Genomic DNA, 25,775 nt, shown 5'->3' on the forward strand with positions numbered 1-25,775 from the left:
CTGCACCCACCCACCAACGCGCCATTATTGGGCGGTGGAATCTTGCTTCTGAGGACCGATTGGTAGGAAAGGCTGCCATTACCTAACGAATCTGTAGTGGATTGGTGGCCTTTGGAGAACGCCGACCATTAAAGGGCCAAGAAAAAGTCCACGTGAGATGAACCTCTTAAAGTCAAACGTCTTGCTACTCTCGGATGCACCCGGCACGCCTAGCCGTGATCCTTAAAGTTTTCTCTGGGGGAGTGTCTGCAGTCTTCAGGAACCAGTACCTTGCCCCCGAAACTGAAACCCCTACTCCTATCCCCTTATAATGGCCTGGGCACCTTTGCTGGGGCGCCAGGTGTCTAAAAATTTCAGCAAGCGGGGAGGACCAGAGGCCAACGGCCAAGCAGCAGACTCCCTATCAGGAAACACGGGTTCATATCCTGCTTCTCCAGCCGCTTCGCTGCACGACCTTGGGCCTGTCAGTGTTTTAGCCTGTAAAATGGGGATAGTAAATGCCACTCTGCCTTTTTCATATAGTCCCTCATCCACGGCCATGGGGCCAACCATCACATTCGGTCACCTCCACCCCTTAGGTGAGTGAAGAGGTAAGAAACAGAAGGACGGGGAAGTTGGTCTCATAAAGCAGATATGCATGCAGCAGTGGGCCCTTCCCAGGTCTAATCTGAGAAGGGGTGGGGAGCTGGTTCTTTTTTCTTACACTCACTCCTAGCGCCCTTGATGTTTCTCAGGCCCTGCAGGGCAGACCGCACTGAGCAGGCGCACCATCTGTGTTTATTACAAACCATTTAATTGCTTCTTATCCCAGTAACTTTACAAATACAGAACCACATGCCAGTCTGGGGGTGCTGTGCAATGAGTCACTACAAGCTGGCCCAGGCACAGCGTAATGCTGCCGAGATCCCTGCTGGGAGCAGGCCCAGCGGTGGCCTCAGCCATGGGAGAGAGGGCCTTGGAAGAGGGCATCCAAGTGTTGCCAGGGACCCAGCCTCAGGTCTGTGAAGGTGCTTCAGCATGATGCTCATTCTCTGTCCGTAGTGTCTCCATATACTTTCGCATCTTCTCAATCATCCAGGAGGGAAGGACAAAGGATTTCAGCTCCTCCAACTTCAGGTCTAGGCAGCCCCTGCAACAGATATTGAGGAGGGAAGTTGAAGCAAAGAAGGATGTGGGCCCAGCCTCATCCCCAGGACTACTCTGAAGGAAGGGAGCAAGGTAAGGGACAGGAGACCCACTGGCTTTACCTGTAGTCATCGCTGGCAGCGAGGTCCCGGATGTCCTCCTCGATGAGAAGGTAGGCCTGGGGCGGCAGCAAAGGAGAGCAGTCAATGCGCCTGATTCACTCCAACTCAACCGCACTTTATTAAACATCTGCGTAATGTAAGGGCTGCTACTAGGCTTGAAAGGGGGGAGTTTTACAATTTCATAGGGAACGACAGTCAGATGTCTGAGAATGGTTCCTTGAGATAATCTTTCACTCAAATAGAAACTTTATGGATGGAGTAGTGGAAATTGGTGACTATTTATCTATGCCTCCCCCTCTTTTAAAAAAAGACCCAAGCTGGCTTACAACAAAATGGTAGGAGAGCTAACAAAATATACATGGTAACAGGAAGCCAGGAAGAGGAAACTATATGCTAATTCTGGGGACTAAGACAATTTGGTTTTGAGCTTCACGGCAAAAAGGAAACCACGATAATCTGCACTGCTGTCTAGTACTGGGCTGTACCGTCCTGGTGTAGAACTGCTGTGGCACAAGGCCAAGGCCGGCTGGGAGGAAGCCCTCTTGGGACCTCCCACATAGGGGACACTGTTCATCACATTGGAGTCTTCTGTCGGAGACATTTCTTTCCAGCCTTAGGGTCAGGAGAAACTGTGTGTCCCTTGAGTATTTTGACTGTTTTTAAGTTATAGGCCCGGTGAACTATGTAACAGATCCGGTGTCGTTAGGAAGGACCGTGAGCTGAGTTTGTGAACACCCCTACAAGTGCTCAGGTCACTGAGGTCGGCAATAAAAAAAAAAAAAATTTTTTTTTAAAATAGTCTTGCTCTTGGCTTAATTTTAGGTCCTGTCTTTCCTTTTTTCCCCCATCTCTTTCTTATTCAAGTTATGCTGTATTTTATGTATCCTTGGTAAGTTCCCAGAAATCTTTTTTGAAATAAAGCATGGGCATAAATAGAGCAGAAAAATAAAAGCTAGCTTTCATTACAGAAAGGAGATGGCACACCAGTTTGCAAGGGAGCCACTACATTCGAATCACAAAGTCCTAATAAGCTATATGCTAACTCTGGGGACTAAAGACAATTCGGTTTTGAGCATCATGGCAAAGGGGAAAACATGATAATCTGCACTGCTGTGCCGTACTTGGCTGTACTGTCCTGGAGGTAGAACTGCTATTACACAATGCCAAGGCCGACTGTGGGAGGGAGCCCTCTTGGGAGCATGTGATGGACAAAGCCCAAAACGATGACTTTCCTAAGGCTGGTGTCTGATATGAACTGAGAACTCTTTTAAGTGAAGGTGATTCGGGAAGGGACTGCCAGGTGTGGTAAACAAGTTTTATTTCACAGGCTAACTCCGTGGACAGGCGGGTGCTGCCTAGAGTCCTTGTTGAGAAAAGACTCCATAGCTGTGTTTCATGGAAGAGTGTTGTGACTGATGCCTGAAATCTTGTCAATGGGCTCATGAGGGAAAAGTGTCTTGTATTCACCATCCTATGCACAGCCAATATGATCCAGATATGTGGTCTTAGAGGGGAGGATGTAAGAGGGAAAATTGGGGACAGGGAAGAAGATCCTAGGACTACAGTCTGCTCTGCAGCATGAAGGAATGAGCCCTTCTCTACCCTTACAAGTCTCCTTTCTCACATTCGTCCAAGTCTCCAAAAACTGCCAGCGATAGCCAGAACCCTAGGCGGGTCTGGGGCAGTGGCGTGTGCGAACAATGCTTACCATCTTCCCCCCTGTTGCCCGCATGTGATGCTGCTCTGCCAGCCAGTGCTTGTCCTGGGGGTCAGCTGCATACTGTGAGGGATGAAGTCATATTTGTTCAGTGAATGAATGAATGAATTTTTGGGTAAAAAAAAAAAAAAAAAAAATCAGAGAACAAGATAGTATGATCTCCATGTAAGTAGAAAACCACTGAAGGACAGACACATGTGCACAGACTGGGGCTGCATACCACTGCTGTCGGTGGTTGCCTCCAGGGAGGAGAGTCGGTCACAGGGGAAGGGCTACTTTGTGCTTTGCTCTCTGTAAGCTTTGGTGTATTCTTTGAATCTTTTCTTTTTACAGTAAGAATGCGTTTCTATTATTTCTATATGTAAAAGAGTTTAAAAAAGGAAAAGAAAGAATAATGCCCTTTGAAGGACAGAAAAATGGGCAAATGATAGAATAGGCAGTTTACAGAAGAAATACAAATAGATTTTAAATGAATGGAAAGATGCTTATCACCACTAATACGGAATTGCAAAGTAAAACAACAGAAAGGTTTTCCTTCCTCTTAGACTGGAAAGATTAAAATGAGAGAGAATATCCACTGATGATGAGGGTGTGGCTTTTAGAATTGGGAAACTCTGCTGCTAGTAACAACTACCACTTACTGAGCCCTTACTAGGTGCCAGGCATTAAGCTGGGTGCTTTACTGTACTCTCTTAAGTCTTTGAACCCTAAGAGATCAGTCTATCATGTTCCCACTCTACAGATGATGGAACAGGTTCAAAATGTGGAGCCCCTTGCCAGATTACACAGCTAGTAAGTAATGGAACCAGCAGTGAAACCACACTCTTAACCATCGTGCACCAAGAATTCAAAGACGCTCCAAGAACATATCCACTTGGGGGATGATGCAAGCAGGGCTCCTGGAGGAGGTGGATCTCACGGAACACACAGGCAGAGATAGGGGTTGGGGAGGGAGATCAGCCAGGTGAAGGGAACAGCAGGCGTGAAGACACTAAGAAAGGAAAACGCAGAAGTAGCAAGTAGGTTAAATCATCTAAGTGTTGGGAATCCTAGGATATGAGGCTAGGAAGATAGAAGAAAGCAGGTCTGACTGTCAAAGAAGTTGCAAACTTGTACTGAAGTGGTAGAGCCTATGATTCTGGGACACCAAAGAGGCTGCATAGTTCTGGCAGGTGGCACCAAACCTTATGTATAGGTGCAAAAGAAAAAAACATGTTTTCAACCCATCTGCATTATTTTTTCAATATATTTGGATGCTTTTGTGACTGATAAAATACAAATTCATGTAAGAGGGAAAGTGAATTCATGACGCACCCTCCCCAGTGGAGACTAAAGCACAGCTGTTCTCAGGAGCGAAGGCTGCTATCTGAAAAGGGTCAGGACCAGTGCCTTTGTCTGATCTCTTTATTTTAGAGCCCTGGTGGCACAGCGGTTAAGCGCTCAACTGCTAAGCAAAAGGTTGGCGGTTTGAACCTACCAGCTGCTGTGCAGGAGAAAGATGTGGCGGTCTGTTTCTGTAAAGATTACAGCCTTGGAAACCCTATGGGACAGTTCTACTCTGACTCATCACTGACTAGCTGAGTGATCTTGGGCAAGTCACTCAGCCTTTCTCAACCTCCATTTTTTTTTTATTTGTAAAATAAGAGTAACAATACCAACCTTAAAGACAGTTCCAGGACATAATGTAAGTGTAGCTTAAAACAGTGTTTGGCACACAGTAAACATGCAAGGAAGGTAGGTGCGATCATTGCAGCACAGAGGTGCTGAGCAAATTACAAAAGGCAAAAGTTAATGGCAGAGGAGCTACTACAACCCAGACCTCCTGATTCCCAGATCCGTGTTTGTTCCAAGCTTCTCTGTGCCATCTACTCCCAGTCCAAAGGTCTGGCTCTCGCCCACCACTCACCTACCTTAAAGAGGTGTGGGTGCTTGATGTAGATCCTCCCTCTGGTGCCCCCCATGCCCAGGGCCCTGAAAAGTAACACATGAGGGTGAGGACTCCAGTGGCTGCAGTTCTAGTGGTGGACCCCTGAGCTGCCCCCTCCTGCAGTGCCAAAGCTCTCAGACTTACTTGTTGGCTCGAGATCCCAACACAAAGGTGGTGGATTCATTCAGCCGAGCTGGGTCCCACTATGCAAAAAAGAGGCTGGTGAGGGTAAGGTTGCACCTGGTGGGCGGGACCGAAACACTCCTCCCTCTGCCCTCTCCCACCACCACCCTGTCCTTTATTCGACAGTTTATTTTTATTTTGTTTTTGTTGTTGTTGAGAATATACACAGCAAAACATATACCAATAGTTTCTACATGTACAATTCAGTGACACTGATTACATTCTTAGAGTTGTGCAACCATTCTCACCCTCCTATCTTTCGAGTTCTTGTTGTCACTTTGATCCCATATAGACAGTTCTTAAAAGAGCATAATGCTCAAGGCAGACAACAGACAGTTTAAGAGACTAAGTGCTTGAAAGATAGGAAACTCAGGGGGCAGTGAGTTTATGTTAACGGAGGAGGAACAACTCAAAGAGGGAGGGTGAGAGTGGGTGTACACCTCGAAAAATGTAATAATGTCACTGAACTGTACACACAGAAACTGTTGAATTGATGTATGTTTTGCCGTGTATATTCTCAACAACAATAACAAAACTAAAAAAAAAAAGAGAGAGAAACTGAGTACTTGTAATATGCTAGACCCTGTGCTAGATACTGGGGATAAAGAGATGAATAAGATACACTCTCTGTTCTCCAGGAGGCCACAGATACACGTACAGATACTTATGGGGCTATGATACAGACAGGTGCAGGGCGTTTTACAAGGGGTTCCAAAGGGGAAGGTATAGTCAGGGATGCTTCCTGGAAGAGATAATTCCCAAGTTCATTCTGAAAGGATGAGCATGAGTTAGGCGGGGTAGAGGGAAGGAGGAAGGGCATTCCAGGTAGAAGACAGCCTGAACAAAGGGAGGTGAGGTTGGCTTGGTGTGCTGGAAAAACTACAAGCATTTCTGTGTTGCTAAAGGAGAGAGAATACAAGTTAGGGAGTGGCAATTGATCAGGCTGGAGAGAGAAGCAGGGAAGGGCTCGGGCCCTAGTATGCCATGTTCTAGGGGTTCACGTTTTATTTATTCTAGGCAATGGGAAGTTGTTGAAGGCCTCTAAACAGGGAGTGACAGACAGATCTGCTTTAAAGGCAGTTTACTCTCCCAGCAATGTGGACAATGGATTTGAGGGGCGAGTGTAGGGAGACCAATTGAAAGGCTGTTGTAATAAAGCATTCTGAAGGAAGATGAGGGCCTGAACGAGGACAGCAGTAGGAGGAAGAGGAGGCAACAGGAGCTGCAATATATTTACGAGGAAGAATCATCCAGGACCTGAGTGGGTGTAGGGAGGTGAAGGAAAGGGAGAGGCAAAGGCAACTAAGACAGAGAATGTAAAAGGAGGTCTGTGAGGAAAGGTTCTAAGTTCACTTTTAGATACGTTGAGTTTGGAATGGCTATGGAGATTCTACGCAGAGAGGTCCAACAGGCAGTAGGATATATAAGACTTAAACTAGAAAGAGAGGTTTGGGACAGACAAAGAGGTGTGGGAGTTTAGCACATGGTGGCCCCTGAAACCGTTAAGTGTGGATGATTTAGATCACCTAGAAACTTTAGGTGCTGTCATGGATAGAACTGTGTCCCCCCAAAATGTGTGTTAACTTGGCTAGGCCATGATTCCCAGTATTGTGTGGCTGCCACCCATTTTGTGATCTGATGTGATAATCCTATGTATTGTAAATCCTAACCTCTATGATGTTAATGAGGCAGGATTACAGGCAGTTATGTTAATGAGGCAGGACACAATTTACAGGATTAGGCTGTATTTTGAGTCGATCTCTTTTGAGATATAAAAGAGAATCAAACAGAGAGGAGAGGGACTTCATGCCACCAAGAAAAATGCTGGAAGTGGGTGCATCCTTTGGACCCGGGATCCCTGCACTGAGAAGCTCCTAGACCAAAGGAGGATTGATGACAAGGACCTTCTCCCAGAACCAACAGAGACAGAAAACCTTCTGGAGCTGGCACCCTGAGTTTGAACTTCTAGCCTTCTAGACTGTGAGAGGATAAATTTCTCTTTGTTAAAGCCATCCATTTGTGGTATTTCTGTTATAGCAGCACTAGATAACTAAGACAGGTGCAGAAATGGGTCAAGGAGAGAATTCTGGGGAACACCCACAAATATAGATCATTGTTCGCACAAAAGAGAGAGAAGGCGCTTTTGGAGAGGAACAGAAAGATCCAGGAGAATGCAGGGTTACCAGCTCTAAAGGAGTAAGAGTTTTAGAAGAAAGGAGTGATCACTAGTGTGGAGCAGAGAGGGCCGGCAAGATAAGCAGTGGACAATGTCTACTAGACAAGCCTGAGCCAGGACAGCAGTGTTCTTATCTACCTTAGTGGGCTTCCATATATGACTGTAGTTGAAGAAAGGATCCTACTGCTAAAAGAGCTCACGAACAACTGTTCTGGAGACAACCAGAAGCTAATGGTTAAGAGTACAGACTCTAGTGTCAATAGACCTTGCATCTGAGACGTGGTTCTGCTGCATACTAGCTATGTGACTTTGGACAAGTCTCTAAGCCTTAGTACTCTCAAGTGCACTAATCGTATAAGATTATTAGATAAAATAATTTCCTGCCCACAGGCAGCTGGCAGGAAAGGAAGTCCCTTAATTACAGAATGGTAAAAGAATCTATCTCATGAGATTGTTGTAAAGATTAAATGCAATAATCCATACAAAAGGCTGAGAACAGTGCCTGTCACCTATTAAATACTAGATAAATATTAGTGATCATTAGCTTTTATAGGGAGAAGGCTTCTCCAGCAGTTTGTTTTGTCCTAATTCTAATCCCTGTTTGGGATCCTCTCTGGAGGCCATTGTGGCTGGGGGAAGACAACTCTGGAATGGAGTGCACACACCTTTCACCACCTCAGCCCCTTTCCCTCATGGTGGGCCCCAGAGCCTTGGTTGAGTCTCCCCGGGGCAGTGGTCACTGCACACTGAGATCACCATACCTTGGGGCCTTCTCGGCGAATTGGCTCACAGGATTTTGGTTTCCATCTGATTGGAAGGAAAGAAGAAAGGTGACTTCTCCAAGGTAAGGCCTAGGACTGGGAGAAAGCTTGCTGGTGGTGGTGGGAGTCTCTCATGTGTACTCACTTGCTTCGGAGAGGAGACAAATCTAAGGTGTGACCATTAATACTATTCCATCTCCTAGGCCAGTGGTTTTCAACTATTCCCATCCTCCTTCAGCCAGCCCAGCTTGGCTTTATCTCTTTATACATATACTGGGCTTCTATGTAAGGTTTTGTTTGAAGAAAAGGTTCTGTTGCTTCAAAAATGTTTGAAAACTACCATTCTGCAGCCAGTGCAGTACAGTTTTGCCCCTTATTAGCCGTATGACCTTAGGCAAGTCATCTGTCTGAGTCTTAGTTTCCTTATTAGCAAAATTAATTATACCTTCTTTAGAGGGGAGCTGTGTGGATTAAATGGTAAAGAATGTAGGGTGCTTAGACCAGTTACTGACACATTAGTATAAGCACCCAATACATGCTAAGAACAATTAAAATACTCTGGTGTTTAGTCAAGCTGGGCTGAACAGTTCTGGGGCAAAAACAAGATAAAACAGCCTCTTCCTTACTGTCTTCTCGCCGCATCCCGCAAACCAGGGTTACCCTCCCTCAGGATGACTCACACAGATGGATCTGATTTTGCCAGGCACAGAACTCTGGCTTCCTTTCCTTCAGGCCCACCCTCTTCCTCTCCCCACGTCGGCCCTCACCACACTGTTGGCCCCTACTCACACCATGCCGGCGGCTGCCCGGTCATTTGACAGGATGTGTCCAGGAGGCCGTCCCTTCCTCTGCCACAAAAAACAGGTGTCAGAGGCCTAACCCTGTGGGAAGTCCTCCCTACCCTACTGGCAGGCCCAGGGTCACCTGGGGGAGATGGTTTTCCAAAGACAACAAAGGATGCTTGAGCGTAAAGACGGGGAGTAACTGTTTCTAGGGTCCCTGCCTCTCATGCCTAGAAAGGCCCAAAGATGCATTAACCGAGATCAGCACCTTCTTTTAAAGCTGAAGGGCCCTTCCCAGCAGAAAATGGGGAAATGCTTTACCTTTTTGGGGACGGGGCTTCCTCGATGGGCACACTCCTCTTCTGCCTGCCGGCCACGCTGGAGGAAGAGGGAAGGAAGTCAGTAGAAGACCAGTGTTGCAGAAGAGAGCTCCTGGACCCCAGCCCCCTTGCAACCCCATCCTGTTCAGGCCTCGGACGCCCTCGCCCTCCCGACACAATACCGTTTGGGCCAGGTCCTACAAATGGGTGGTGCAAAATTTCCCAAGGCCTCCCAGCCTCATCAGTCTCCTCCTCTGTGCCCAAGGATGCAGTGACTCTGACCTTTATCCCTGGAAGCTCATGGGTCAGCCTGGGTATGACTTTTTCTCCATCTGAAAACAAGAGCTTAGCCTGAAGGGAAAAGATCAAGTGTTAACAGTCACCGTTTTGGTGGGTAAGCACCCCCTGCCTCCATTTTTATAGACATAACTCCAAATGGGGTGAAAACATTTTCATAGTTAGTACAAAGGCACCCCTAGATATGAATATCAGTAAGATATCTGTTTTTTAAAAAAAAATCAAATAATTAATGACCATTGTTGAAAAATTAGAATATGTAAGTAAGCAAAGACAAAACAAACCAACCTGAAATCTCAATACACACAGAAAACTTTTGTTAACATTTTGATGTAAATTCTTCCTGACTTGTCCATGTAAATATGTGCTATATTTTTTTAAATTAAATGCACTAATATAAACATATTCCTCAGTAACCTGCTGTCATGGATTATGTCCCCCCAAAAATGTGTGTATCAGTTTGGGCCATGATTCCTGGTATTGTGTAATTTTCCTGTATGTTGTAAATCCTGCCTCTATGATGTTAATGAGGGAGGATGGGTGGCAGTTGTGTTAGTGAGGCAGGACTCAATCTACGAGAGATTGGATTGTGTCCTGAGACAATCTCTTAAGATATAAAAGAGACAAGTGAGCAGAGAGACAGGGGGACCTCATACAAGGAAGAAAGCAGTGCTAGGAGCAGAGCACGTCCTTTGGACCTGAGGTCCCTGCACGGAGAAGCTCCTAGTCCGGGGGAACATTGACGAGAAGGCTGACAGAGAGAGAAAGCCTCCTGGAGCTGATGCCCTGAATTTGGACTTTTAGCCTACTTTACTGTGAAGAAATAAATTTCTCTTTGTTAAAGCCATCCACTTGTGGTATTTCTGTTGTAGCAGCACTAGATAACTAAGACACCTGTTTTATTTTTCATTTAAGAAATGACTGAGTACCTGGTACAGAAGTGCTGGGCCCATAGCAGTAAGCAGGCCAAGCAAGGCCCCTGCTCTGGTGGAGCTTACATTCTGTGGGTGATCTGGATAACCAGCAAACAAACACACAAAGAAACAAGGTAACTTTGGATCATAATAAATGCTCTGAAGGAAAAAACAAAAAACAAAACCCAGGCAGACGTGCCAGAGAATCACCTGAGGGGAGGGCTACTTCAGGGTTGTCAGGGCAGGATTGCAGAGAAGGTAGCCTCCAAGTTGAACTGTGAAGGAGGAGGAGCCAGCTATAAAGAGAGCTGAGGAGAGGTGTGTTTCAGCAACAGGGAAGAGAGCAAAAGCCCTCAGGTAGGAACAGATTTGTTTCAGGGAGAAAAAGAAGGCCTGGCAAGTAGAGGGCAAAGGGGACTGTGGTATACAAGGAGTGTGGTGAGGTGGGGGAGGGGGGCCTTGGAGGCCACGTGAAGAGTTGGGGGCCCGGGACCTCTTGGAGCAGCATTTGACAGTGCTGAGTCAACCCTTCTTGAAGCACTTTTCTACCAACTCCTGGGGCCATCCTTTCCCAGCTTCCCTCCTACTTCTCTGGCCGTTCATCTTTAGTCTTCTTTGCTGGCTTATCCTCCTCTGTCTAATGAGAGAGAGAGAATGAAAAGACCCATTCTGTCTGCTCTCATCTGTGTGCACAGCTTCACTTGGCATCTATAAACTGATGATGCCAGAATTTTCTGTCTTCACCTGTCCCCTCTTTTTTGAGCTCCAGGCTTATATACCAGTCTGCCCCATGTCTCTGCTTGGATGTCTCAAATTTGCTAAGTCCAAAACTGAAGTCATGATCTTCTCCTCCAAATGTCTCTTTCTAGTAAAGAGTGTAATCATGCACACATTTCTGTGGTCATGTAATTAATGTCTGTCTACCTAACTAGTTTGTAAGTTCTATGAGAGCAGGGACCACATCATCTGTTCATTCATTCATTCACTCGATCTTTCAATAAACACTTAGTGTACACATATTAAGGGCTGTATTCACAGCAATAAACAAGATCAGGCCTCAACTCTTGTAAAGCTTAGATTTTAGCAGAGATGGGAGTGGGAGGCAGACACAACATAAACAATTAAAAATAAGAATTTTAGACTGAAATAAATGAAATGAAGGAAATAGACAAGTGAAGTGATAGAGAGTTAACTGGAGGTGGGGGTGCCTATTTTGGATGGAGTAGTCAGGGAAGTCCCCTCCAAGAAGGTGATATTTAAGCAAAGACCTGAACAACAACAAAAGGAGCCAGCTACATATAGAGTTAAGGGCAGAACATTCCAGGCACTGAGAACAGCAAGTGCAAAGGCCCTGAGCTTGGTGTGCTGGAGGAACGGAAGGAAATTCAGCGTGGCAGGAACATTGTGAATAAGGGGGAGGTGCGATGGGATGAGGTTAGAGAAACAGGCATGAGCCAGTCCAGGTAGGCTCTGTGGTTCATGGTAAGGTGTTTGCATTGTATTTGGCTGGCCATGGGAAGTCCTTGAAGGGTTTTAAGGACAATCAGATTCACTTTAAAGAGCTCAGTCTGGCTGCTGTGAGAATGGATTGGAGGTGGACAAGAGTGGAAGTAGCTCAGGGCTGAGATACACATTGGGAATCATCAGCAGTTAAACGGGCTTCAAAGCCACAGGACTAGATGAAATCATCTAGAAAGAGAGTGAGTCACAGAAGAGAAGGGGTCTGAGATCTAAACTTGGGAATGTGCCAACAGGTCAGGTACAGAAGACGAAGTCAAGGAAGCTCAGGAGGGCACTGGAGCTGAGAGAGGAAAATGTTCCAAGAAAGACGAAAACATCCATGGCAACAAATGCTGCCAAGAAGCTGAGTAAGTCGAGGACAGTAAGGGTCCACAGGATTTGACAACATGAAGGTTTCTGGTGACCCTGATAAAAAGGGCTCCAGTGAAGTGGTGGTGGCTGAAGCCAAAACACAGTGAGTAGAACCGTGAATGGGAGGTGAGAAAGTGGAGCCAGTGATTGTTGGCAGCCTTTCCTGAAGTCTGGCTATAAACAGGAACAGGAAAATAGAATGGTAGCTGGAGGGGATCATGGGGTCAAGGGTGGTATGTTTTTGCTCACTGTTGTATTCCCAGTGCCTCAATGAACGAACATACATGTATAAAAACACACTAGAGTCCCTGGGTGGTGCAAATGGTTAACATGCTCAGCTGCTAACTGAAAGTCTGGAGGTTGAAGTCCACCCAGAGGCACCTCCAAAGAAAGTCCGAGTGATCTACTTCTGAAACATCAGTCATTGATGGGGTAGACATGAGTTGGAGGTGACTTGACAGCAATTGGTTTTGATTTTGGAAGGAAATACATCAAAATATTAATACAAGTTATTGCTTTTAATTTTCTTCCTTAAATTTATACTTTTCTAATTTTAATATAATAGCAGCAGGTTACATTTATTGAGTGTTTAGTTATTGATCTACTAAGTGGGTATACCATAAATGAGTAGCTAAGGAGATTAGGGAACACTACTGAGATGATCTAGATGTGGTCTCAGAAATGAAAACAAGCAAATTGAGTCAAAAAAGCAAATCAACCAAAACTAAGAAAAAACCTAATCTAACTGCCATATGTTTGGTCTGAAGAACCTGTTAATACAACAAGATGGTCTGCATACAGTATAGAAAAGAGGACCCCAAGGTGATTCAAAGTATTCTGGCCACTGAAAGCTAGACTCTGTTGTAAGGCAGAACTACTTATTGTACATAATTATGAATGTAGATACCATGTACTTAATATGCAGTATGTTCTGTGCTATATGTATGTGCACTGTGTTGGTAGTAGTTTATGTATATTATCTCATTTAACCCTCGCGGCAAATCATGGGGTGGGAGAAGTGGTCTTTACTTTAGAGATGAGGAAATCGAGGCTCAGAAAGGTTAACAGACTAGCTCCAAGTTTCTTGATTTCTCTTGTTTCATGTTGGACGAGGATGAAATAGCTCTTTGGGCTTCCTACTGCCCTGTGCTCTGACCCCATAATGACCAAACAACCTCCTGTTCCACACTCTGGCTTTCCAGTTACATCACTACTGGAAAGGGGGAACTCTGGAGGGTGGACAGGAGGATTCAGTAGATTGGAAAGGTACAACTATTCATGGAGTACAGTTATGCCCAATTAACTTTAACTTCACCTTCACCTTTCATTGGGACTCCTGCAATAGTCTCCTAAATCCCCTTCCAAACCAATCTTTTCCATTCTTCTGTTTAAAAAGTCCATATCTTTTGCTGGGCAGAGCCAACATGGCGCTATAGACAGAAGCACCATGCCATCCCTCTGCAGCAAAGACCTGAAATACTAAGTAAAACAGATACAAACATCAATCCCAGAACCGTAAGTCCAAACGAAGGAATAAAGAACTCGATCAAGCACCGAATGGAATAAGAAACAGAACAGAGAATGAGGAGAGCTACGGAGTGGAGGTTGCCTACCAGCTGACGTGGCTGGATTCGCCATCTTGGACTACAGCCACCAAAGACCTCAGACAAAGAGTATGGGAAGGTGACTTCACGGAGCTCCGAACAGGAGACAGAGCACCCGGTTACCAGGGATACACATTCTCCCACCTCCCACCCTTCCTCCCTGTACAAGGCATCTGCCACTTGCCAATGGGCCATGGACCCTCGGCCAGACAGGTATCAGCTCACTGCTGCTGGGGTCCGCCCCACCCCCACTGGTCAGCCCCTTTAGCACCAGTATCTTGCTTGTTCTTCTTTTCTTTGGTTTGTATTTTTGTTTTTTGATTTTTTTTTTGGTTGCTTCTCTCTCCCTTCCTTCCTTTCCCTTCTCCTGTCCAGCTAACCCTGTGTGCCATCCCCTCTCCCTCTTGATGGGCTGCGATTTTTTGGTTTGTTTGCTTTGTTGTTCTTTTGTTTGTTTTTTGGGCTTTTTTTGTTGCTTCTCTCTTTCTCCCTTCCTTTCCTTTCTCCCGAGCAGCTAGCCCCATGCGCCATCCCCTCCTCTTCTTGATGGGCTGTGATTTTTTGGTTTGTTTGCTTTGTTCTTTTTTTTTGTTTCTTCTCTCTCTCCTTTCCTTCCTTATCTTTCTCCCGCCCACCCAGCCTTGTGCACCGCCCCCGCCCCTTCTGGAGGAGCCGTGCTGCACAGCTTGGTTGGAGAGTCACCGCGTGCTGCCTCCCCAGATCTGCGCCGCCATCACTGACCATTTCCCTCAATGCCATTTTATTTATTTATTGTTTTCTTGTTATAGTTTCTTCTCTCTCTCTCCTTTCTTTTCCTTTCTCCCATCCACCCAGCCCTGTGCACCGCCCTCAACTTCTTGGCAGGCTGTTGTGTACTGCTTGGCTGGAAAGCCTCTGGCACAGGGCCTCCCTGGGTCTGTGCCGCCCCCACAGGCCAGCTCCCTCAGGGCCATATTTTTTATTTTTCTTTATCTTTCCCCTTCTCCTTCCTACCTAGGCCCTGAACTGCCTCCAACCCTTCCTGATGGGCCGTGCCATGCCACCTGGCGAGAGAGACGTCAGCTCACTGCCACTCCAATTCCGTCCCGCCCCCAACGGCTGGCTCCCCTACCACCATATTTTGTTGTTGTTGTTATTTTTATTATTATTTGTTTGATTGTTGGTTTCTTTCCTCTCTTTCCCCTTTTTTCTTTCCCTTCTCCTGCCCACCTAGCCCTGTGCACCACCCATGCCACTTCAAGACAGGCCAAGCAGCACCGTTTAGCTAGAGAGCCACCAGCACACAGCCTTGCTGGGTCTGCCCTACCCCTCGCTGCCGAATCCTACAGCACCACCATTTTATTTACCTTTTTTTTCTTTTTTACACATTTTACTTCAGAAAAAATTTTTTTGCTTTTGTTTCTCTCTTCTTTCACCCACCCACTTAGCTCTGCACATCACATCCTCTCCCTTCCCTCCTGCCTATCTGCACCGTGTGCCAAGTGCCATGACCTCGAGTGGTACTGACTTGGTTCCCTGGACCCCACCCTGTAGTGCCCCCTAGCCCTACCCTGCTGCCCCCAGTTCATGCCACAAACTACCCATCCCCACCCCTCCACCCCTGCTGGACCCGCCCTGCTGCACCATAGCTGAGTGACCAGCACTACCTCCCTGGACAAGGTGATGAGAAATTATCGTGCCCATAGGCGAGCAAGCAACAAGACACACCCAGCTCGCCTGCCCAGATGTAACCAAATAAAACAAACATGTGGGACGAAACAATCAAATCTACAATCTAGAACGGGTAAAAACAGAAAACTCAGAGAGGATCACTGAAGGTTTGCTGACAGAAAATTTCCCTAACATCATGAAAGACAGACAAAAAGCCAACCATCCAAGAAGCTCAACAAACCCCATATAAGATAGATCCCAAAAGAAAAACACCAAGACATATCATAATCACACTCCCTAAAACCAAAGACAAAGAAAGAATCCTGACAGCAGCTCGAGAAAAACGAAAAGTCACATACAAAGGGGTAACATTAAGACTAAACTCTGACTACATGGCAGAAGCCATGCAGGCAAGGAGACAATGGGATGACATATAGAAGATCTTGAAAGAAAAAAAAAATTGCCAACCAAGAATAATATATCCCGCAAAACTCTAGCTCAAATACAATGGCAAAATTAGGACATTTCCAGATAAACAGAAATAAAGGGAATATGTGAAAATCAAACCAAACTTACAAGAATTATTAAAGGGAGTCCTTTGGTTAGAGAACCAACAACATGAGACAACAATCTGAATCTAGCACACAAGACAGCTTCAGCCAGATACTAACCTAAATAATGAACTCTCTCAAGGATAAAACAAAACTGAACAATTTACAACAGGGAACCAGAGAGGTCAATCTGTAAATGACAGCAACATTAGAACAATAAAAGAGGGAATAAACGGTGTAGGTATAGAACTTTCAAATAGCTAGGAAGTCAAGGTGTTATCAAGTAATAAAAGACTGGTTTGAACTTAGGAAGATAGGAGTAAATTTCAAGGTAATCACAAAGAAAATTAACAAACCTACCCATCAAAATAAAGAAGAAAAACATAAAGTCTCAGTAAATGTCCACATCTTTCATTTGGCTTGTAGCACTCTGCTAGATTTGGCCTTGGTCATCCTGATCAGCGGACATTCTTCTCCTCGCCTTCTGAGAGCCAGCAGTACTGGCTTCTTTCTGTTCTTTGGACATATTATGCTCCTTTCTGCCCCTGGACTCTGCTCCCTCTGGCATACTGTCTCATTGCCTTAGATAACTTACAGCACTTATAACAGTTTGTAATTATAGATATTGTGTATGGTTATCTGAGTGATGCCAGTGGCTCTGAGTGCAAGGACTAAGTCCATGCTGCACAGCACTGTTGGGACCTGGCATAGTACCCGGCATATAGAAGACACTCAATGAATACTGGTTGAATAAATAAATAAATTTAACAAAGCATTTTGGGATGTAAACAAGAATGGAGGTTTTTATAAATTTAATCTTGATTCAGCTCAAACTTATAAATAAATATTATAACTATAAATAATAAAAAATATTAGCAAACTTTTTGTACTTTATTATCAGCAAATGTTACAATGATCATAACATACCGAAGTCCCAGAGTAAATGGGTGAATTTAATACTGTACCAGAATCCGACTGGCTTTCTGTCGGTCTGCACTGACGAGATAAGAGTTCTATCCTTTCAAAGCTGAGGTCCAGGCCTGGTCTTACTCCTTTCTAAGGCTGTGCCTGAGTAGATAGCCAGCCAACCTCCCAGAAGACAACTGTCTCTCATCTTACTACCCTCAAAGGGCTGAACTCAAACTAGTCCTCGTGGCTCTGATTATGATGAAATTTCCATCTTTGATGGCTAATGGTTTCACAATCAAGCAGGCAATCTGGGTGATGCTGACAATTACTATTAATAACAGCAGCTGACACATGTAAACAGCTTCACTACTATCTTGGGAACATAGTCATTAATAGGCTTGATATCATGCCTCCTGCCCACACATTGAGAGGCAGGGAGGCAGAAAGAGTGATAGTCCCCATGATGCCAAAAGGAGCCATGACTACTGGAAGGTGACTGACCAAGCACTTGCAGAAGTGAGACAGACTTTAGCTATTCTAACTCTTGCTTGTTCCAAGCCACAATTTCTTTATCTGTAAAACAGGGACCAAAAGATGTCTTCTTTATAGTGTTCCTTCTGAGATGCAAATGAAGTAATGAATAATTGATCACAGTACCTGGCATATAATAGTTACTAGATAAATGTTCGTTTACCTTTCCCTTCCCTTCTCTGTCAGCAACAGCTCCAAGCCCTATCTGGATGTAAGTGGCTTGCTGAGTATTCCCAAAGGTACCACTAATGATGGGAACATATTTCTTAGCAGGGCTCTGAGGGCGAAGCCTTGTGCCTACATATCGTCTCCTTGGTCTCACCTGCTCCAAGCAGCTGCGACAGGCCTCCTGGATCAGCTGCTCTGCATCCACTCCTTCCCCAATGTTGTCTCGTACATTCAGTGCTGCCTTCTGGAAGAACTAGGGAGAAGCACAACAGAAGACAGGGTCAGAAGTCCTGCCACGTTTGCATCAATCTGAAGGAAACAGGATATAAAACAGAAGCTTTTATCCTACTCCCATACAAAAGGGAAAAGCAATCATGGGCATGGCTTTGGGACCTGACAGACTGAGATTCATATCCCAGGCTCTACCATTTTCCACTCTATTCCCTCTCCTAAGGATGTAATATCACAGAGATGCCCAAAGGATGGTCACTACAGCATTAATGTATAAATAGTGCAAAATCAAAACTTAACCTAAATGTCCAACTACAGATTAAATAAACCGTGGCATATCCACACAGTCAAATACTATGCAACTGTTAAAAATGACAGTAAATCATTAAAAATGACAGCAGTCCCTATTTTGTTGTTAGCTGCTGTTGAGTCAATTCGGACTCATGGCAACCCCATGTGTTACAGAGTAGAACTGCTCCACTGGGTTTTCTTGGCTGTAATCTTAATGGAAGCCTACCTTTTGCAGTACTGCTGGGTGGGTTCGAAGCACCAACCTTTAGGTTAGCAGTAGAGAGTACAAACTGTTTGCACCACATAGGGGCCTGAAGCATGGTACAGGAGAACTTTTTTTTTTTGACATAAAATGCTATTCATAATATATTGCCAAGTGAAGGAAGCAAAAGGAGCCCTGGTATTGCAGTGGTTAAGAGCTCAGCTGCTGACCGAAAGGTTGGCGGTTCGAACCCACCAGCTGCTCCGCTGAAGAAAGATGTGGCAGTCTGCTTCTATAAAGATTATGGCCTTGGAAACCCTATGGAAACCCTATGGGGCAGTTCTACTCTGTCCTGTAGGGTTGCTGTGAGTTGGAACTGACTTGACAGCAATGGGTTTGTTTTGGTTTTGGTTGAAGGAAGCAAGTTATAAGTTTGGTTTATACAGTATGAGCCTGTTTATGTAATACAGCAAAAAATAAACACCTAGAGACAAAAGAACTGAAAAGATATATACTAAAGTAACAGTGGTGAGATTATGAATTATTTTTTTCTTCTTGTTTGTCTATATTCTCTTTTTTATAATGTACATGTATTACTTCTGTAGTAAGAAAAAAAGAATGTCAGTACTTGAAATGAACAGGCAAGGGAAGGCCAGAGAAGATTCAGATTACAGAAAGTCATAATTGAATTTTGACTTTGCTCAATCTGAAAGAAACATCTGTGGAATGGGACAAATGTGACCTGGGAAGAACACCAGAATGCCAGCTGCCCCAACTTGCTGGGCAAAGGGAAAGCTGAAGCTTTCACAACTGGGTATGAGGGACAGCTACAGCCTGAAACCACCAGGGGACAAGGTGACACGTGGCCTCAAACCAAAGCACTTGCGAAAACAGTCACAGAACCTGTCATGTCTCTAGATGACAGTGTCACTTCTGTCGGAGCATAGTAAAATTCTGGACCCTATCACCAATGCCTCTAATATGAGACAACTATGGGGACGTATGCCATTTTATATTTAGCAAGGTCAACTGCCTGTGCTGTTAACATCAAACCAAGGAGAAGAGTGTGAAAGGACTGGGCTAGAGACCTCAAGAGTTTAGGAGGAAAATTCTTCAGACCAAATGAAATGGAGTGATCAGATGAGTTTGACTTGAAAACAAAAAACTGGAGATTAATCCTGGTGCTCAATACTGATTATTGGCTAAGTGAAAGCCAGTTGAAATAATCTGGACACTTTACAGCCAGTCTATGAAGTAGGCAGTGCAATGAATATGGAGTGAATGTGCGCTACCTCTGGACATGAGAACAAAACTAGGTCACGGACGAGGCATTCTCAAACACTCTTGGCAGAAATGTAAAATGGCAGAACCTTTCTGGAGGGAAAGATGTGTTTTCTCTTTTACCTACCAACTCCACCTCTAGGAATCTATCTCCCAGAAATACTCTCACAAGTGAAGAAAGATGTACATTCAAGGTGTTCACTGTAACATTGTTTGTAATAGAGAAAAACTGGAAACAATCCAAATGTTTGAGGGACTGGCTAATTATGGTGCACCCATACAACACACCATTCTGCAACTATTACAAGTGAATCAGGACGAGCTATATGTACTGATCACTGACCTTGAAACATGACCAAAATATATTGTTAAGTGAAAAAAGCAAGTTATAGAACAGTGTATGTAAAATGATTCTGATTTTTTTTTTTTTAAAACACACACACACGTACAAATAAATCTGGGAGACCATGTAGCCACTGTTAACAGTTGGTGTCTCTGGGAGATGAGTTTTAGTGACTTTCAGTTTTTATTTTTTTAAATATCTGTATTATTTTTTCCAACATTTTCTTATGAAAATTTTCAAACATACAGAAAAGTTGTAAGAATTACTCAATGAACACCCAAATACACACCACCCAGAGCCTGTATGTAACATTTTGCTCTATTTGTTTCATCACATATGCATCCACTTACCCATTTCTCTATCATCCATCAATCTACTGTATCATCCATATTATTAAAAAATTTTTTTAAAAAAAGGGATATGCATTTAGTAACCAGAAAAACAATCAATAAAGATAAATAGGGCCTTAGATAAGCTCAGTCATATCTAGAAATTAGTTATCATAAAACACTGCAAGGAAATGGGTAGCTCAGATTTGGGAACACTGTCACAGAGATCAGATAAGGTCAATCTGTAAACATGTAAGCTGTGAACTTACATGAAGCTATAATGATTAAAGCTATAAGCTATAATCGAGTTATTTGTACCTTGTCTGAAAACTAATGAGATAAGGAGGTATCTTCACAGACTGTAAAAGCAGGGAGCTCAGAGCTACAAATTGTGCTTATTGTAGCTTCTGTCCAGGAGAGAAAGTTCCTGAATCATGGTATCCACTACTGTGAAGCAACAAGGAAAAGGGTTTGAAGGCAGACAGTCCTGGACTAAGTCCTGTCCTGGTCTCTTCGCAGTGGCTTAACCTCTTTTTCTGCATATGGAAAGGCGGAAGGTGTGATAAAGCATGGTGCAAAAAGTAAATTAGGGGTAGTGATAACCAGGGTACACGGGGGCAGGGTGGGGGGCGGGTGGTGGTGGCTGGGTGCTGACCACTGTAGGCCATATATGCCATGTTAAGGAATTTGGATTTTGCTCAGAAGACAATGGAAGTCGCTGAGGGATTTTAAGTTGGAAAGTGACACCCTCAGATTTACATTTTAGAGACTATTCTGGCAGTATCTTTTAGTATCATTTAGGGATTATAGCAGAAGTCTGGGTGAGACATAATGTAGGCCTGAACCAGGGCAAAGGCAAGGGAGAAAAGGGATACGTCTGACAAGACTGTGAAGCGGAATGCACAAGATTCAACTGGATATGGAAGATGAAAGAGAAGGCAGGGTTCCTGGTATCTAAGTGAATGGTGGTACCATTCAAATTTAACATGTCCACAACCGAGCCCCTGATTTCCTCTGCTTGTTCCTGTTTTCCTCATATGAAGTAAATGGCAATTTCATTTTTGTAGTTGCCCAGGGCAATTAATCTGGGAATCACTTATTTCTCTCTTTTTTTCCGTCCTACACATCTGAATCACTGGCATATCCTGTGGCTACCTTTAAAATGCATATGGAATCTGACTCTTTCCCAATGTCTTTACTGCTAATACCCAAGCCACTATCTTCTCTTGCCTGGACTATTTCAATAAGCCTCCTAAGTGGTCCTCTGCTCAAAACTCTCTGAGGACCTCCATTTTACTCATAATAAAATCCAAACTCCTTATCACAGCTTTAAAGGTCCTGTATGAGTTGGGCCTTGGTTACCTCTCAGACCACCTCTCCTATTGCTCAGTCAGCTCCAGCCCCAGTGGCCAATTTGCTGCTTTGAATATGCCAAGCACCCTCCTGCCAAAGGGCCTTTGCCCTTGCTCCGTCTGCCTAGACTACTTTTCCCCAGCTATCTGCAGGGCTTGCTTTCTTCTTACTTCATTAAGGTCTCCACTCAAATGTCCCCTTATGAGAGGGTTTCCTAGCCACAATATATAAAATAGCACCCATTCCCTACTGCTCACTCTTTCCTCTGTCATTCTCTAACATAGTACATATTTGTGTAAGGAGAGTATTCTGTATCTCTTATAATGATCCCAAATCACATGACGCATAAGTCACGATTATGCTTTCAAAGTAGATATATATAAGCACTCATAATGTGAACTTAGAAATAGAAATATGTCTACCTTTGTGAGGCTCTCTAACATTACCACCCGTTGCTGTGACGTCAATTTCGACTCACAGCGACCCTATTATTATTATAAACCTGTCACCAGGTTCAAGAAAATTTCTGAACTTAGACATAGAAGCATGTGAAGTATGTGAAGAATGTTAACAACCCTTAAGTTCACTTTGAGCTGGCATGCTGTGACCAAGAAAACATAACCTAGGTAATCTTTGTAAACTAGCCTTGAGACATAAGGCTAAACAGCCTCCCTGATCTCTAACCTTGAAAAGAAGAGGTGAAATTTAGCTAATCTCTAACTCTGGAGAGGAGACATAACATACTAGTCTTTGATGTCACACTGGCCCTTACTGTGTGAGGCCAAGGTGAGAATTTCACAACTAAACCCTGAATTTCTGCTCACTCACTGACAGAAGGCAGAGGTAAAGTGATCTTTCTCTAGTCTCTTACTCTCCCTGAACACCAAGAGCCTGCTGAGACTCTGCCTGCTGTTGCTGACCTCAGACCCTAGCTGCTGAGGGACCTCTGCCGAGTTCAAGCCACATCAAACCTTCCTCCCAAGACCTCTCATTGAAGGTAAATGCTTGAAATCTAAAAATCTGGAGTTTAACCACTGAACTAATATTGTAATTGTAGTTGCTAATTCTGATTCTCCATTTCTAAATGAATGTTGTGAGGTCTTACTTGAGTGCCTTGCCATGACTATGTTGCAGTAGACTAAACGAATTTATGCACGTCAAACCTGGGTACCTCTCTATTCACTTCTAAGATTAAACCCTACACAACAGAGAGCAAGAACTTTGTCTGTTTTGATCACTGCTACATCCCCAGTGCCTAGAATAATACCTGGTGTTATAGCAGGCATTAAAAAAATACTTGTTGAATAAATGAATATATACAAAAGAAAAAGGTTTAAGAAGAAAAACTAAGAGTTCAGTTCTGAACATGCTCAGTTTGAAGCATCCATGGGACATTCAGGTAGAGCCATGTAGAGGTTATTCATGGGCCCACAAAAGAATTTATATAACAATACTGGTGATATTATTAAAAAAAAAACAACAATATTTGTTGGACACTTATTATGTACCAGGCACAGGACCAAGCACATAACACCTCTTTTCATCCTCACAACAGCTTGGTGAAAGAGGTACTCAGATTACCTCCAGTGAGGGAAAAAAGTGCTTGGAGAATCAGAATTAGGAAACTTTAGATGGACTCAATCCTCGTAATTTGTGGTAGTTATGTTTTATAAGAGGAGACCTGGTGGCACAATGGTAAAGCATTTGACTGCTAACCGAAAGGCTGGCAGTTAAAACCCACCAGCCACTCCGTGGGAGAAAAGACCTGGCGATCTGCTACGGTAAAGACTGCAGCCTAGAAACTCTATGGGGCAGTTCTACTCTGTCCTATTGGGTCGCTGTAAGTCAGAATTGACTCGATAGCACACACCACCACCACAATGTTTTATAAAGTCATTGCGAACACTGAATTAGTGAACATTGAACTATTGCTCTAGGGGAAATACAAGGTTAGGTTCCTGCAAGTCTCTGATCATAACATTTTTGCCAACCGATCAATACATACACTTGTTTTACCTCTGTTGTTGTTAGGTGCCGATGAGTCGCTTCCGATTCATACCAATCCTATGTACAACAGGATGAAACACTGCCTAGTCCTGTGCCAACCTCACAACCGTTGCTACGTTTGAGCCCATCATTGCAGCCACTATGTCAATCCATCTTGTTGAGGGGACTCCTCTTTTTTGCTGACCCTCTACTTTACCAAGCATGATGTCCTTCTCCAGGGACTGGTCCCTCCTGATGACATGTCCAAAGTACATGAGACGAAGTCCTGCCATCCTCGCTTCTAAGGAGCATTCTGGCTATACGTCTTCCAAGACAGATTTGTTTGTTCTGGCAGTCCATCGGATATTCAATATTCTTCACCAACACCATAATTCAAAGGCATCAATTCTTCTTCGGTCTTCCTTATTCATTGTCCAGCTTTCGCATGCATACGAGGCGATTGAAAATACATGGCTTGAGTCAGGCACACCTTAGTCCTCAAAGTGACATCTTTGCTTTTTAATACTTTAAAGAAGTCAGATCTGTCCAATGTAATATGTCGTTTGTTTTATGTGTGCTTCTATTTAAAGACAACTTATTTAGTGTTGATCCATTATATATTGAACTCAAGGCCAACAGCACTATAACTCACGCCTGAACGAAGTTCATCTAGCATGTATTTTCTCTGTAAGACATATCATAGCCTCTTGTGCTTAGAATACTAGACAGCACTTCAGCACTACACTTAGGGGTTATTTTAAACAGTGAAATCGTCAACAAAAAGCAAAAAAATGAGAAAAACGTGACACTAAATACTGGCAAATGGACACTTGTTTACTGTAGGAGAGCTGAAACAAGGCAGAGCATCACCTAGTTCAACCTCAGCTGGGAACATGTGCAATGGGAGACTCAAATTTTTCACTGCTCTGCGCACGGCCATGAAATGACAGTGAAAAGCCCTGTGGGTACTGATTTTGGGGTTAAAAATAAGTTTTAGTGAGTAGGCGAATTCACAAATCTGGAATCTGTGAATACTGAGGATCGGCTCTATCTGTGTTTAGTAGAGATCCAGAGAGAGTGCTGACAAAGAGAAGGACAAGTCTTTTTCCCTGTTAATCTTTTGCCCCGTGTCCCTCTCACCTTCATGTACTTGTTGAAGACTGTCTGGATCTCCTCATTGATGCTAGGCTGCAGGACAGCACGGAGGAGGTCCATGGAGATGGCAGGATCTGTGAAACTGCATCAGGAGGGAGACACAGTTAGGGGGGTATGGAGATAATAATCAACATAAATCAAATCTCCACTTTGCATTTCTTTGTTCACTTCTGACACCAGCTGCCCAGGAAGCACCTCCTTCTCTGACCCTAGCCACCTGGAACTAGGCCAGACCTACAAGTTAAAAGGACACCATCCTTCAGACTGCCACACAGGCAGATGCCAGCTGCAAGTCTGGGAGTTCTCATGACACCCTCACTTCGGACCTGCTGGCTACAAGTTTGAGGTTTCCCTCTACTCTTCAAGATGCCAGCTGCAAGCTTGGGAGTCCCTCTTGGGCTCCCTCACGTCTGACCTGCTGGCTCCTACTACTCCTTTGGGTTCGGTAATTTGCTAGAATGACTCACAGAACTCACAAAAAGTGCTGTAGTACACATAATTACAGCTTTATTATAGCAAAAAAGGATACAAATGAAGGGAGTCTGGGAGGATTCCCAGTATGAAGCTTCCATGTGCCAAAGCACGCACTACCCTCCCACATGCATTGATGTCTCTCACCAACAAGGAAGCCCATGGAGCTTCTATGTCCAGAACTTCTGTTGGGGGTCTCATTACATAATACAAACTCCAGCCCCTCTCCCCTGAGATCAGCCGGTATCACAAGATCATCATGAGGTATCAGAAGGTGGGGCTCTCTGGCCTGGCCACCAAGAGGTAATCATCACGAGGTAAGTCACTCTGGCCTAGTCAGCCTCCACCCCATAGTCGCCTCCAGAATAACCTATCAGGTACAGAGTCCTTATCGAGGACGCTTAAACCATTAGGGAAATTCCAAGGTTTTTTGAGGGATTATCTCTCAGACACTGAACACAAACACCAAATTCTTTGGCTAAAGTTAATGTAATTTCCACAGAGGGCACACCCTTTCCCAGTCT

General features: G+C 44.3%; 1 protein-coding gene across 2 annotated transcripts; it reads right to left on the minus strand.

The window, feature by feature from the left end:
- Window positions 1-765: 765 nt before the first annotated feature.
- On the minus strand, window positions 766-25,754 carry DNTTIP1 (deoxynucleotidyltransferase terminal interacting protein 1). 2 transcript variants are annotated; one of them, XM_023724414.1, is made up of 12 exons: window positions 24,766-25,754; window positions 17,764-17,862; window positions 9,396-9,464; window positions 9,115-9,171; window positions 8,801-8,859; window positions 8,012-8,057; window positions 5,036-5,094; window positions 4,875-4,935; window positions 4,624-4,727; window positions 2,956-3,027; window positions 1,248-1,303; window positions 996-1,129 (listed from the first exon to the last, which is right to left on the minus strand). In XM_023724414.1, the coding sequence occupies exons 1-12, from the start codon at window positions 24,838-24,840 to the stop codon at window positions 1,119-1,121; spliced, it is 768 nt and encodes a 255-aa protein (XP_023580182.1). In that variant the 5' UTR covers window positions 24,841-25,754; the 3' UTR covers window positions 996-1,118. The 2 variants fall into 2 exon arrangements, with proteins under 2 accessions (XP_023580177.1, XP_023580182.1); XM_023724409.1 differs by lacking the exon at window positions 4,624-4,727 and having other exon boundaries at window positions 766-1,129; window positions 24,766-25,747.
- Window positions 25,755-25,775: the final 21 nt, after the last annotated feature.

This window comes from Trichechus manatus, unplaced genomic scaffold (genome assembly GCF_000243295.1).
Source record: "Trichechus manatus latirostris isolate Lorelei unplaced genomic scaffold, TriManLat1.0 scaffold00008, whole genome shotgun sequence".
NCBI lineage: Eukaryota > Metazoa > Chordata > Mammalia > Sirenia > Trichechidae > Trichechus > Trichechus manatus.